At 36.1% G+C, this 13,472-nt stretch overlaps 1 protein-coding gene across 1 annotated transcript in view; it reads right to left on the bottom strand.

Annotated features, from left to right (window-relative positions):
* The window catches only part of TNFSF8 (TNF superfamily member 8), a 40,008-nt gene that overhangs the window by 16,710 nt on the left and 9,826 nt on the right, over positions 1-13,472 (bottom strand). The window contains exon 2 of the mRNA XM_074211745.1: positions 10,513-10,558. Within this exon, the coding sequence (XP_074067846.1) occupies positions 10,513-10,558 (46 nt within the window). The remainder of the gene's footprint in view (positions 1-10,512; positions 10,559-13,472) is intronic.

Raw genomic sequence — 13,472 nt, 5'->3', positions numbered from 1 at the left:
CTCTATGAGTCTATGTCTGGTGACACCCTCTGAAAAGGTCTGTGACCTTTAGCTCATCAGTTTTTTGTTCCTTTCTTTTCCCCCACCCCCATAATTTTGCCCTGAAACTGATGGATCAGCTTAAGCAGTTACTTAGAAGTTGAAGTGGGCTGAAGGAATTGGAGGATGATGTTACATATGGTTCTGCTAGACTCCTGGCCCTGACCCTAACTGTTTCTCTGGGTCTCTCTTTAGACCCAGGACTCAGTCCTTTTATTGTTTTTGTTTTTGCAAGGCAATGGCCCAAGGTCACACAACCAGGTAATTATTAAGTGGTTGAGGCAGAATTTGAACTCAGGTACTCTACCAATTGTGCCACCTAGCTGCCCCCAAAGTTATACACTTCTTGGTTAGGAGAAGAACTTGAGTTTCTCTAGTTGACTGTCTTAAAAAAATCAGATAAACCATGTTGGTAGAAATGATTAGTAAGTCAAAGAATGATCACTGACTGATTGGTCTATTCTGGTAGCCCTACCAAAGTGCTTAGTATTTATAAACACTGACTCACTGGGAAATTTACCAAACTTGGAAGCTATGTTTTATATAAAGATAGTCTTGATGAAGCTCTAGAAGCCAATGGACTTGGGTACCATCTCTGCTGCAAGTTTACTGTGCGATTTTGCAATGTTACTTTTTTGCTTTGGGACAGTTTCATCTGTAAAAAGAAAGGATTAGAGAAGATGATCTCTAAGATCCTTTCCTGTTCTAAAATTCTATGTTCTATTATATGTTCAAGTTGATTTTTTTCATATTCATTCAATATTTACTAACCATCTACTTTTATTCACAGTACGCCGAGGGATTCAAAGAGATAGAAGATGGGCCCTGCTTTACATCTAAAAGAGGTAGAAGGAGCTAATAAGACATATAGTACTCCCTGAAAAAGTGAGATGAGTACAAAGAAATATTCAGAAGAAGGGCTGAGAGAAGATGGAAGTTCTTAAATAATGTTGATTATTGATCCCTTTGCTTCTGAAGTGAAGCTGAGTCAGAGAAACAGGTTGAACTGGAATCAAGACTAGCAGAAGAGAGAAGACTTAAATAGATAGAGGTTGGGATTAGGGGAAAAGAAGACAAGTCTGTTTCGATTGTGGGGGACAGGGATTCATTTTTGAGCTGGGAAGTGATGTGAGAAGACTTAGACCTTATACCTTTTTTTTTTTTTAGGTTTTTGCAAGGCAAATGGGGTTAAGTGGCTTGCCCAAGGCCACACAGCTAGGTAATTATTAAGTGTCTGAGGCCGGATTTGAACTCAGGTACTCCTGACTCCAGGGTCTGTGCTCTACCCACTGCTCCACCTAGCCACCCCACCTTATAGAATTTTTACAGATATATGGAGAGTAAGTTGAAAAGAGACAGAAAACAGGAAGATTATTCCAATAGACCAAGTTAGAAGTGATGAGCCTGTGAGTTGCTTTCTATCTCTGGATCCATGATCTCATGAGGACAGTATGCAAATGAGATTGATAATCCACTTAGGCTGGTATATAGAGAAATGAAGGGGATAGAGTTAGATTGGAGTCAGCATGTGGAGGTCTTGAATATACTTCAAATACTTAAACTTTTTTTTTTCTTTATTCAGTGGATGATCTTGGGAACTTTTGGGGAAGTTGTAAAAAAAAGATCACTCTGGCATAGACAAAAGAAAATTAGCTTAACATATATTAAAGAGGAAGAGAATCTTCAAGAATGCATGGCCTATTCTCCCATCTGGATTTCTGCAAACACAAGTAGAAGTTCTATCTCTGCACTTAGCATGTAGGAAGTCAAATTATGTTTACGTTGTCACTCCCATAACTTAGTAGGTAGCAGAGCAGTTTGAAGAGACCAAAACAGGTTGAGCCACCAAAAGTTAAGTGAATGGTTCTCTCTACTGTCTGCATGAAAGCACTGCTGGGATGAGCAGAATCCCTACAGGAAGAAATCAGCTTATACTTGAAGTATTAATAGCTAAAGGAACTTGAATTATTTGTTTTTCCTTTTTTGATTAGTTTTGTTTAATTCAATACACTTTTATTAACTGCTAGTGACTAAGCATTGTACACATTCATCTATCTTACATTCCAAGAAGGCTACATATAATCAAGCACTGTCCTTGGTGTCAAAGACTAGACAGGATTATATTCCATACCTATCCCAGATCAATACTCCTCTATTTCTTCCAACTTCATGGTTTTATATGATAGAGTTGAAAGAAACCTGGATTTGGAACCAATTAGAAGACCTTGGTTCAAGTCCAGGCCCAGTGACTTATTACCTTACAGAAACTGTTATTACCTTTGCTTTCTGGGTCCTAGTTTCTCCATTTGTAAAATGGAGGATGAATGGGGAATTGGATGGTCTAGTGACTATCTACTATCCTTTCTACTTATAAAATCTGTGTGCCTTCCATATTATTAATTTGGCACTTTTATAAATTGTTGTTGTTGTTGTTCCATTGCATCTGACTCTTTGTGACCTCATTTATGGTTTTCTTGTTAGAGATACTAGAGTGGCTTACCATTTTCTTCTTCAATTCATTTGACAGATGAGGAAACCAAGAAAAACTGACTTAAATGACTTGCCCAGGGTCACACAACTAGTAAATGTCTAAGGCCAATTTTGAATGCAGGGCTTTCTTTTGATTTTATTAATAAATACAAAATATAATTATTTTAAATAAATTCCTGAAAAGTATTGGAATTGCAGGTAGAAGGCCTGATTTCCAATCCCTGCTCCAGTACTTACTATGTGACTGAGTACAACTTCATTTCTTTGAGTCTTAGTTTTCTCATCTGCATAAAGAGAACAATGATGCATTCCCTACTAAACTTGGAACTTCTTTGATAAGAAATCATGAAAGAAGATACAAATGTAAATCATTATTGTTGTCAGCTTATTTCCCCATGCAAATAATCATAGCTGATGTATTTGCAAAGGGTTTTAGTATACAGGATCACCCTTAGATCTGATAATCACCCTGTGAGGTGGCTACCACAGTTATGAATTATTTCCATATAACAGATAAGGAGAGAGAAGTTAAGTGACTTGTCTGTAGTTCCAATGCTAGTGAGTATCAGAGGCAGGAGTGGAACCTAGGTATTTTTCTGACTCAAAGTCCAGAACTCTATTCACAAGATCTTTTCTTTTTTCTTTTTTTTTTAGGTTTTTTTGCAAGGCAGATGGGGTTAAGTGGCTTGCCCAAGGCCACACAGATAGGTAATTATTAAATATCTGAGACAAGCTGGAAAACACTTGAAAGATTATATTGTCCAATTTTATAGATGAGAAAGCAAAGGGTCAAATGAGGCTACATAGCTCATAGTAGGTACCCCTCAAATATTTTCTGATTCAATGAACCTGTTCCAAGATCCCTCCAAGCTCTTTCTGTGATTTTGTGACTTGTCCATTATCTTTAGGACCTGGAAGGGACCTTAGGAGACCAAGTTTCATTCCCAGGCACACCTTCCAGGTTGAGTTAGCTGGGAAGATAAGATACGTGATCCTAGCCTAAAACAGCATATTACACCCAGACTCAGTTACTCCCTCATCTGATTGAAAGCATCCTCATCCTACTTTGACTGAAGTACTAGTTATAGCATGACTAGCATGTCTTTCTTAAATATTAACTCTTATCTTCATTTCTTTCTTTCTTTCTCTCCTTCAAAAAATGTGTGATTTGATTAAATCAGTTGTGTTTCTGAGAAAGTCAAGGATGGAGAGAGAAGGATCTTTAGAGATTCATACTTCCAGAACTCAAATGGCATCATCTATTTTTAACCTCTTTTAGATTTCTGTTCTGATAGTTTTCCCCTTACTTTTAGGGAAAAAACAACAAAACACCCTAACTACACTTGGTTTAAGTTTCTTGTTTGGGGGAGACAGTTGGCAATGTATAATTAAAGATAAACTTGGTTACCTGGATCTCATGAACTCCCTGGAAATGAGGATATACAAAAACTGTGAGTAATGGATTTGACCACGAAGAGGCTTTAAATTTTCCAATTAAGTCCCAACCTCCAGATCCAGACCTGTTGTACATTGTACACTAACAAACCAGACTGATTCTGGGGCAATTATGTGTTGTGTCCAAGCTGGTATATTTTCAAGAAGCCAAACTTAATTTCATTTCTTGAGCCTTATAGACAGACTAAATGCTGGGCTTATTGTATGAATATGGCAAATGTCCCTGAGTCCTACCATTTCATCTTGTTGCTACTGAAGGGCATAGACATTGGCAGTGGTCTCATGCAAGTGATTGGGAAATGAGACTTATTTGCTTGACTCTCGTGACAATACTTGTTTCCAAGAGACTATAGCCCTATAAGGAAAATTATGGCAGACAACATTTCCATCTACATGCTAGCAACTGATACTATTTTGTGAGCAACAAATACTTTTTGAGCACTTAATGTGTACCCAGTTCTATTCTAGTAACTATGTGATTTTAAGACTAGATACATAAGTTGGAAATGTAGCTTTTGTCCTTCTTGGAATATGTATACACACACAAACACACATACACACAATCAAAATTAGAACTGGAGAAGTGAGGGTTGGAAAGGACCATAGAAATCATATACAAAACTGTCATTAATTAGATCATGGAAGAGAAGGAAGAAGCTTGTCTCTTTTCAAATATCTCATGGTCTCAGGATTAGTGTGTATGAAAATAAAGACAAACTTTTACTCAAAGATTTCCTAATAATTAGATCTGTCTAGATATAAACTAGACTGCTTTAAGAAGCAATGAGCTTCCTCTTGCAAAATGTGTCCTGAGAGAATCCTTTCCCTATTCTTTCCCAGCTCTCACTGATACCATTTGAGATGTATTAGAGGGATGGCAGATGGGGCTCTTCTTTTTTTGTAAAAGGTCTAGTCCAATTTTGAGAATCAATAATTGCAAAGTAATGTAGGGATGAATTGCACGGTTTGGACTTTTTAAAGAACAACATGGACTGGAATGGTTCAGGAAGGCTTAATCACAGAAGCACATTCTGAGTTGAACCTTGAATTACAAGTGAAGAGGAGTGTGGGCATTTTATGTGGGAGTGGAAAGCATGAGGAAAGATGACAAGGGGGAATGAATATTAATACCTTTCTATCCAAATTATAAAATTAAAGCAATTAAATTTATTCTGTAGATAACTGTTAGCCACCAAAGATTTTTGAAATAGGTAATTCCATCATCAGAATTTCACAACTATCTTTTCTAAAGATATTTCCATTTTTTCTCTAAAGTTTTGTCTTATTATTTGAATATTCCATTCAACTTGAAAATCCACATTTTTTAAAATAAAAAGTTAAATTCCTTATCTTCTCATTTGTGTTCTCTCTTTGCACTCAAAACATCAAACTGCTCTTGAATTACTTAATTCTAACATTTTAATTGGGCCTGGACTAGGGTGGGTCTGGGATGTCAGAGATGGCTGTAAGAAATATCAGAAGGGCCAAATGGCTAAAAATTTGGTGATCAAATGGATATACCCTTTTTTCCCCCGAAGAAAGACAGTTATTAAACATTTTCTGTATATCACTAGGAAAGATCATTCTTTGCCATTCAGATTTCTATAGAATTGAAAGAGCCCTCAGTACTGGACCCTTTTTTTCAGGGCAAAAACTGAAAACATTTTAGCCATTCTATTTGTGGAAAATCTAATACTCTAAGACGTGGCGATTCAAATGAATCTATTAAAAAAAGTTTCCTATTAGAAAAAGATTTAATGAAAGAAATAGTGCTCTCTTATCCCTCATTGCAATGCTGTTAGATCAAATACTCTGGAGAAAGTTAAAGCAGTCTGGGAAATAAGCCTTTAATTAACCTTCAAAAATTCATTTTTTTCTAGTCTGCCAACAGATGATTTCAGGCTCATCCACCAGATCCTGCCAAGGCACAAGTCAGGAATAATTGGGCTTCAGTAATGATAGATCAGGACTAGATCTAGCAGGCAGACAATGTGCTCTTCGGATGTTAGGGTCTGGTAATCTCAGGGTAGTAATCTCAGGACAGCAATCTCAGGGCATCTATTAATTGTATCTTAAGAGTAGTAGGACATAACAGTTTTTGGTCCTATTAAATGGGAAGGTGATGACTAGAGAAATCAATCTTCTGTTTTCCATTAAAAGACTCTTTTTACCTGTGCTATTTAAAGCTTCCTCATTGCCTTGGATACCATCAGGTGGTATCTTTTTTCAGTGAAGGAATGTCCTTAAAGGGCACACAGTGACACAGTTTCAAAGGTGTTGGAATGAGTCATCCTTTCTTGGAGAAATCAAGAGGTCTTCAAGAGGAAGGTAGAAAAAGGGTCCCAAAAATATTTCCTAAAATATTGTGTGGCCTTAGACTTTTATATGGTATTAGGGATTGCCTTTATGCTCTAGGACTCACTTAGAAAAGAAGTATTATGTGGTGAAGTGTTGATTCTGAAGTCAGAGGACCCATACTCTCCTTGTTGCTTGTGTGCCCTTGGATAACTTGATTAACCTGGGCTTTACTCTTGTCATTTATAAAATTAGGACTTGTTTCAGTTCAGAAATTATTAATCTTTCTTTCTGTCTTTTGAACTCCTTTTGTAGTCTGGTGATGAATATGGACCCTTTTTCATATTAATATTTTTAAATGTATAAAATAAAATACATAGGATTTAAAGGGATATTGACTGATATAGTTATCAAAATAGTTTTTATAAGAGCAAGTTCTTATATTTCAATAGAATGCAATGCAGTAAGCTTCTTTTGGGACAGCTAGGTGAATACTGGGCTTGGAATCAGGAAGACACATTTTCCTGGTTTTAAATCTGGCTTCAGACATTTATTAGTCATGTGACTCTGGGCAACTCACTTAATCCTGTTTACCTCAGCTTTCTTCATCTATAAAATAAAATGGAGAAGAAATGGTAAACTATTCTAGTGTCTTTGCCAAGACAACCCCAAATGGAATTAGGAAGCGTCTGACACAATTGAAACAACTCAGCAGTAACAATAAAAAAGTCTCCTGTGGTCTTAAGATCTTTCACATTTCCTCCAATTCTAAGCTCTGTATATAAAGACCACTACCCCCTAATTTTCACTTTTTTTCAAAATAATTGACTATTTCTTCAACTTCCCTTGACTGGGGATAAAAAGAGCATTGAATCTGGGGTCTGAGGGACTCAGAATCCTGCTTTTGACTATGTGATCTTGGACAAGTTATTGGGAGCAGTCCCTCCTTTGGCAAATGAACCATTTGGGTGAGCTGGAATTTGAAGTCCGGTCCAGCTCAAGATCAGTAATCCTCCTTTGTAATGCAAATGGGATTGAGCTAGATGGTCTCTAAGGGTTCTTTCTAGTCCTAACATTTTATTTTGTTTTTTTAGGTCCCTCTTAGAGACCCTTTTAGCTTTAATCAATGTTCTAAGATGCTTCTAGCTCAACATTCTGTGTTCTAAGATTTCTTTTAGTTTTGACTTTTATATGTTCCTTTTAGCTATAACAACAGTAATAATGATGATTTTTATTTATTGGCAAAGTGCTTTATGTAAATTATCTCATTTGCTCCTCATAACAATCCCATTAAGTACATACTGTGGGCATTATCATCCTTTACAAAATTGAGACTCAGTTGGCTTAAGAGATTTGCCCAATGTCACATAGTTAGCAACACAGATCCTTCATTATTTTAAATATCCCATGCTTTCTACTACATCACATCTCTCCTTTTCTCCTGATGTTCTAAGATTTCTTCCAGCTCTGATATCTATTTTCAGATATTTTCTGGCTCTAAGACCCTATATGTTATGAGAGGCAGCATTAGATAGTGGGAAAACCTTGGAGATCTGGTTTCAAACCCTTCCTCCTACATTTACTAGCTACAATATATTGGACAAAGCAATTAGCCTTCATGGTCCTTGACTAGATTTGTCCAGTTGTTGATTAAATAACCTCTAAGGTTACTTCCAGTTCTAAATTTATAATCTGATGGTCCCTCTGGACGCTAATACTATGTGCTTTAAAGTTCTCTCTCTCTCTCTCTCTCTCTCTCTCTCTATATATATATATATATATATATGTATATATATATATATATATATATATATATATAAATTTTCTATATAATCCATGTTCTACCATTTAATGTTCTAAAGTTCTTTCCAGCTCCTAGATATCATACTCTGGGATTACTTTGAGCTTTAATAGACTGAGATACCTATCAACTCTCATAGTCTAGTATCTAATATTCTATGCTTTAAAGCATTGACATCAGACATGAGGTTGAACACAACACTCCCAAGCCCAAACCAGATTAAAATGCAATTATTTTAATTAGTTCAGTTGCAGAATAAAAATACAGTAGAACATGTATGTTATTATGTGGTTTTCTAAGTTAACTTGCAACCTTCAGGGATCTTTATATATGGTTTACTAACCCCATTTCTTGTTTTGAGTTTAACATCAATGATTTAAGGCTTCTTTTACTACTAATATTCTTTGAATCTACTAGCTATAGCTAGTATATTAGTATGGGGGCAGGGAAAGTGGAGGATTCTATTGGGACACAGAAATCCTTTCACTGCATATTTGGCTTCTGCTTTTTGTGGTTTTCCTGTAATGATGGTTCATCACATTTCATCATCTCTTTTTTTTTTTCTTTTTTTCATATGAACAAAAACTCCTACCTCAGTGGAGGTGCTCACTATTTGCTGTTTCTGAGTATTGTGTGGGCAGAAAATTTACATCAATGTGAAGGTTGAGGATTCCCTATAGGGTTTTAGGTTTGTCCTCTGACATTCCCAATAAAAAGCCTGGCAAGATTCAATGATGAGTTCACTATAGTGGGTTTTGTTGAATGGTACATCTCCTCTGTTCTGAGGTTTTGCAAATAGGACAACTCATTGCATAGGCTTTTCTTGAATAAAGTTATAATAAATGAAGGACATGCTTTTATTTTTTTTCTGGATTGTTCTTTAATTTTTTCCCTTCCTTAATACACAGAGAAACCTCCTTGGGGCTTAATATTCAAGTGAAATCCCTGCTCATCTATGTATCAATGGGGTTTCTTGGGCCAAGAATTAACTACAGCTGCATCAAAAATACAGAAAGCCATGGGGCAAAAAAATAAATGGAATTTAAATCAACTGGCAGAAACACAGAGTTGTCATAATGAGATGAGGACTGGTCTAGGAATAAGGGGTGAGTCTCCAGCATTATTATGAATGTGCTTCATTAAGTCATCCAACTTTTGTTAGTCTCTGTTTTTTAATTTATAAAATGGGATTAACAGTATTTCCCTAGGGGCAACTAGGTGGTACAGTAGATAGAGCACTGACCCTGGAGTCAGGAGGACCTGAATTCAAATCCAGACTCAGACATTTAATAGTTACCTAGCTGTTTGGCCTTGGGCAAGTCACTCAACCCCATTGTCTTGCAGAAAACAAAAACAGTATTTTCCTACCCACCAAAGGGTTGTGAGTGAGGATAAAATGAAGTTGATAGACATCCCCTACTAAATTAATTTAATCTGATACTAATTTTAGCTTTCTTTTGCAAAGGAGTAACAGATTTGCCCTTGTGTTGTTGAATTTTCATTCTGGAAGAATTTCTATAGTAGACATGATAAATTTGCATTGACTACTCCAGGGACCTTTTGGATTCTGGTAGAGAAATAGCTTCCTTAATATAAAAGAGTATCTGGACTAAGGCAACATTACTCAGTCACCCTCTGATTAGTGGACCCTGTAATCTTAAATACTTTTTTTACAGAACGATGAAATTGGTGAGATTTGATGTTGGCTCTTTCTTATATTTCTCACCCCTGATTCTTGTCCTCTCTTATTCAGGGTACCTCAATACAATATTCCACCAAGAAGTGCTTTCCTGGTCCCTATCTTCTTCCTTCTATTCTCCAAATTTTAGTTGGTTTCTGACTCCATCTTACATATTTGAAGTTATTTAGACACTGTCTAATCCTTTAGAATTCACACTGTTGGCAGTATCCTTTGTACTTGGGACATTCTAAGATCTTGATAAATGCTTTAGTAATTGGTTAATTATCTGCCATTTTCTAAGGGCCTTTGTCTTTCTTTAAAAAGTTAACAATTTGCTTTTAGTAAACATGTATTCTAAAGTGTTAATAACAATGAGTAGTTTGTTTTAACAGTTGGTATTTGGAGACAGTATCCTAAAACAGAATATCAGAGGTGGAAGGAGACTTATAGATGATCTAACTCACCTTTTTTTTCATTTTTCAGCAGAGGAAACTGATGTTGCAAAGTAAGTGGCAAAATCAGGGCTCAAACTTCTATTTTTTGATTCTAGATCCAGTCTTTTCACTAGAAATGGTTGTCCGTTAGTGGGAGCTATTGCTCTTTGGCCTCTCAAGTCCTACCCTAAGTATAGAAAATCTCTGACCAATCCATTCCAGGATGCGGGTTTTGTTTTCTCTTCTGACAGTCAAGCAACAGAATTTTATAACAAGTCAAGTAATTGAAGTATTTATTAATAATTTCAAAATCTTACCTCCTTTTATACGGTTGAACTTGTCAGATGACTGAGGGAGAGGTTCCTGAAGGAAGAAAAGAAGCCCAAACTGAAAGATGTCTTTTAAACTTAGTATTACATGCTTCTTTTTGAGTACTGTAGCTTGCTTCAATTGTGTTTTCTCCTCCTGACATGAATTCTTTTATAGGAAAATACTTATGCTTTTGGACAACCAGGAAATTTCAAACTGATCAAGTTGTTTTATGTTAGGCTGTCCCACTTGGCTTCCACTACTGCCTTCATTGATACCTTGTTGTGTTTTGCAGGGACTGTGATATCAGAGTTGTTGGGACACAAAGATGATAGGACACAAACTCTGATATATTGGCAAGGATTTGAATATAGGCACAGGTGTCTTGAATAATTTTGGAATCTAGGTCAGGCAATAGAAAATAACTCCTGAACCTATAATGCCTCTGATTTTGTAACTTGTAATGTAAAAATATTATAAGAAATAGTTACAATGAATTCATTTGAGCAAGAAAAGTTACTTCCAAGACACTGGTCCCATAACAGACAGTCTAGAATACCAAGTCACAGTGAGAAAGCTCGATTCTTCAAAATGAGAGGACACCTTTAGCATTAACCCCTTTTGGGAGTCCTGGGGACAATAAACCTTGAACCTCTCTGGTAGATATAAGTGAGTTGGATGGAGAAGGAGCTCACCTGGGGTGTGGATGCTGAAAGGGTTTATGTATATAGAGGATAAATGAACCATCTATAACTTATACTATACCTTGCTCATTCAGGCTGACTAGATTAAAAAGCTCAGTTTTTTCCCCCATGTAGTTGAATTAGAATAAGTGCCATCAAAATGAAAATCCAAATATTTAAAACTGTTATGATCTTTTAAAATTATTATTTTAAGTTTTGTATTCTTTAAAATTCTGGTGGAACTAAGCTGAATTCATCTCTGAGATAATGTAGATCCAAAGATGAGCTATGCATCTGTTCTTAGGTTCAACATAGCTAGTCAAGGAGACATCACTAGCAAGGTAGCCATTAAATTATAGATTTTTTTAATCTTGTGAATTCTTTTTTTTAAGTTTTTTTGCAAGGCAAATGGGGTTAAGTGGCTTGCCCAAGGCCACACAGCTAGGTCATTATTAAGTGTCTGAGACCGGATTTGAACCCAGGTACTCCTGACTCCAGGGCTGGTGCTTTATCCACTGCACCACCTAGCCGCCCAATCTTGTGAATTCTTAAGAAATTCACAGAATCACAAAAATTCTTAGTGGGAAGACATCTCAGAGACTATATATAGCCTGACACTTACTTGCATGGGAATCTCCTTTAAAATATCCAAGGAGGCCTCTAGCCTTTATAAGAAGACCTCTGATTTGGAGGAACTCCCTACAATCCATTCCACTTTTGGATAGCAAACACTCTAATTCTCACTCTGATCCATGAAAGATTTAGTTTTCTATGAAACTAACAATGCCGAATGTAACTTAACAAGGACATTGATAAAATATAGAATGACCAGAGGAATTTCCCCCCCTTGCTTTAAGCCTAAATCAACCTCTCTACAATCTAAGTCCTGATTCCATATTTAATTCTACCATCTGCAGAGTAAATAGAATCTCTTTTTTTTCTAGTTGTACTTCAAATATTGGAAGACAACCTCTACCTCTACCCTTACCATCATAGCATTCTTTTCTTTTTCTCTGATACTTGCAAACTATATCGCCTTGAGCAAATCACATTGCATCTCCCATCTCAGTTTCATCATAAGTAAAATGAAAAAGTCTCTAAGGCCACTTTCCAAACATAGGTCTGTGACACTATGTACACAAATACTCCCCCAGTTCTTTCAACAAGTCACCACATTGAATAATCTTCAGTTTCACAGGATCATAGATCTAGAAATGGAGGGGACTGTAGTGAGTTTCCTCATTATCCTAGACACTTTCCTTTGACCATGCTCCAATTCGCCCCTATCTTTACTAAGTCATGGTCTTTAATGGTGGAGGGGAGTAATCACATAGGTCTAAATCTGAATCTTTCAATACATCAAAATGAAAATCCTATCAGATGCTTTCTGTATGAGAATCTTTAGTTAGAGATAGAAAACTACTCCTTCAGTTGAATTAATCACAGTTTGCCATAAAACAAGAAGGGATAATGCTTGGTAAGGAAAAGTTTGGGATTTAGAATAGAAGACTGTAAAATATTCCTAGTTCTTGAAAGGAAATGAGGCAAGGAGATACTAGGTGGTATCTCCTAGGAGGGAGAGTCACTTGGGAAAAGAGGATCCACACAGAATTTACCATAGTTCTCTTGCTTCCCCTGACTGTGCCATTTAATCACTTGTTGTCCATGATGGTATCTAAACACAGTTCAGGAATGACTAAAAAGACTAAAGTACACTATTGTCTTCAAAATTTGAAGAAACATTCTATGGAAGAAGGGCCTGACTTGTTCCGATAAGCAGAACCAGTCCAAATAGATATCAAGTTATTTATCTACCATCTAAAAGGATGGTCTTTTTAAAAAATAAAATATTTTCTGTAATACAATAGACTGCTCCATGAGGTGGCAAGCTTTCTATCCTAATGCTGTGAAAATTACAAATTTTGAAAGGTTTAAGAATTCGTCATAATACAATGACCAACTATGAGTCCAGAGGACCAGTAATGAAGAATGCTATTCTCTTCTGACAAAGAGGTGATGACCTAAATATGGAGAATAAGACACATTTTTTTTGTACAAAGCCAATGGAATACTCATTTTGCTTGACTAATCATATTTGTTATAAGTATTTTGTTTTTGTTTTTTATTTTAAATGAAGGACTTGGAAAAAGAGAGGAAAAATAATTGTTAATTAGAAAAAATTCAAGAATGTCTTCTAGCAGATATTGGATGACCAAGAGTTTGAAGGTAGAATTGCAGGACAGCACCTTATTTTCTTCATTCATAAAATATAAGCAGGAGAGAAA

This window comes from Macrotis lagotis, chromosome 1 (genome assembly GCF_037893015.1).
Source record: "Macrotis lagotis isolate mMagLag1 chromosome 1, bilby.v1.9.chrom.fasta, whole genome shotgun sequence".
Lineage (NCBI taxonomy): Eukaryota > Metazoa > Chordata > Mammalia > Peramelemorphia > Peramelidae > Macrotis > Macrotis lagotis.
This window is presented reverse-complemented; position numbering and strand designations above follow the sequence as displayed.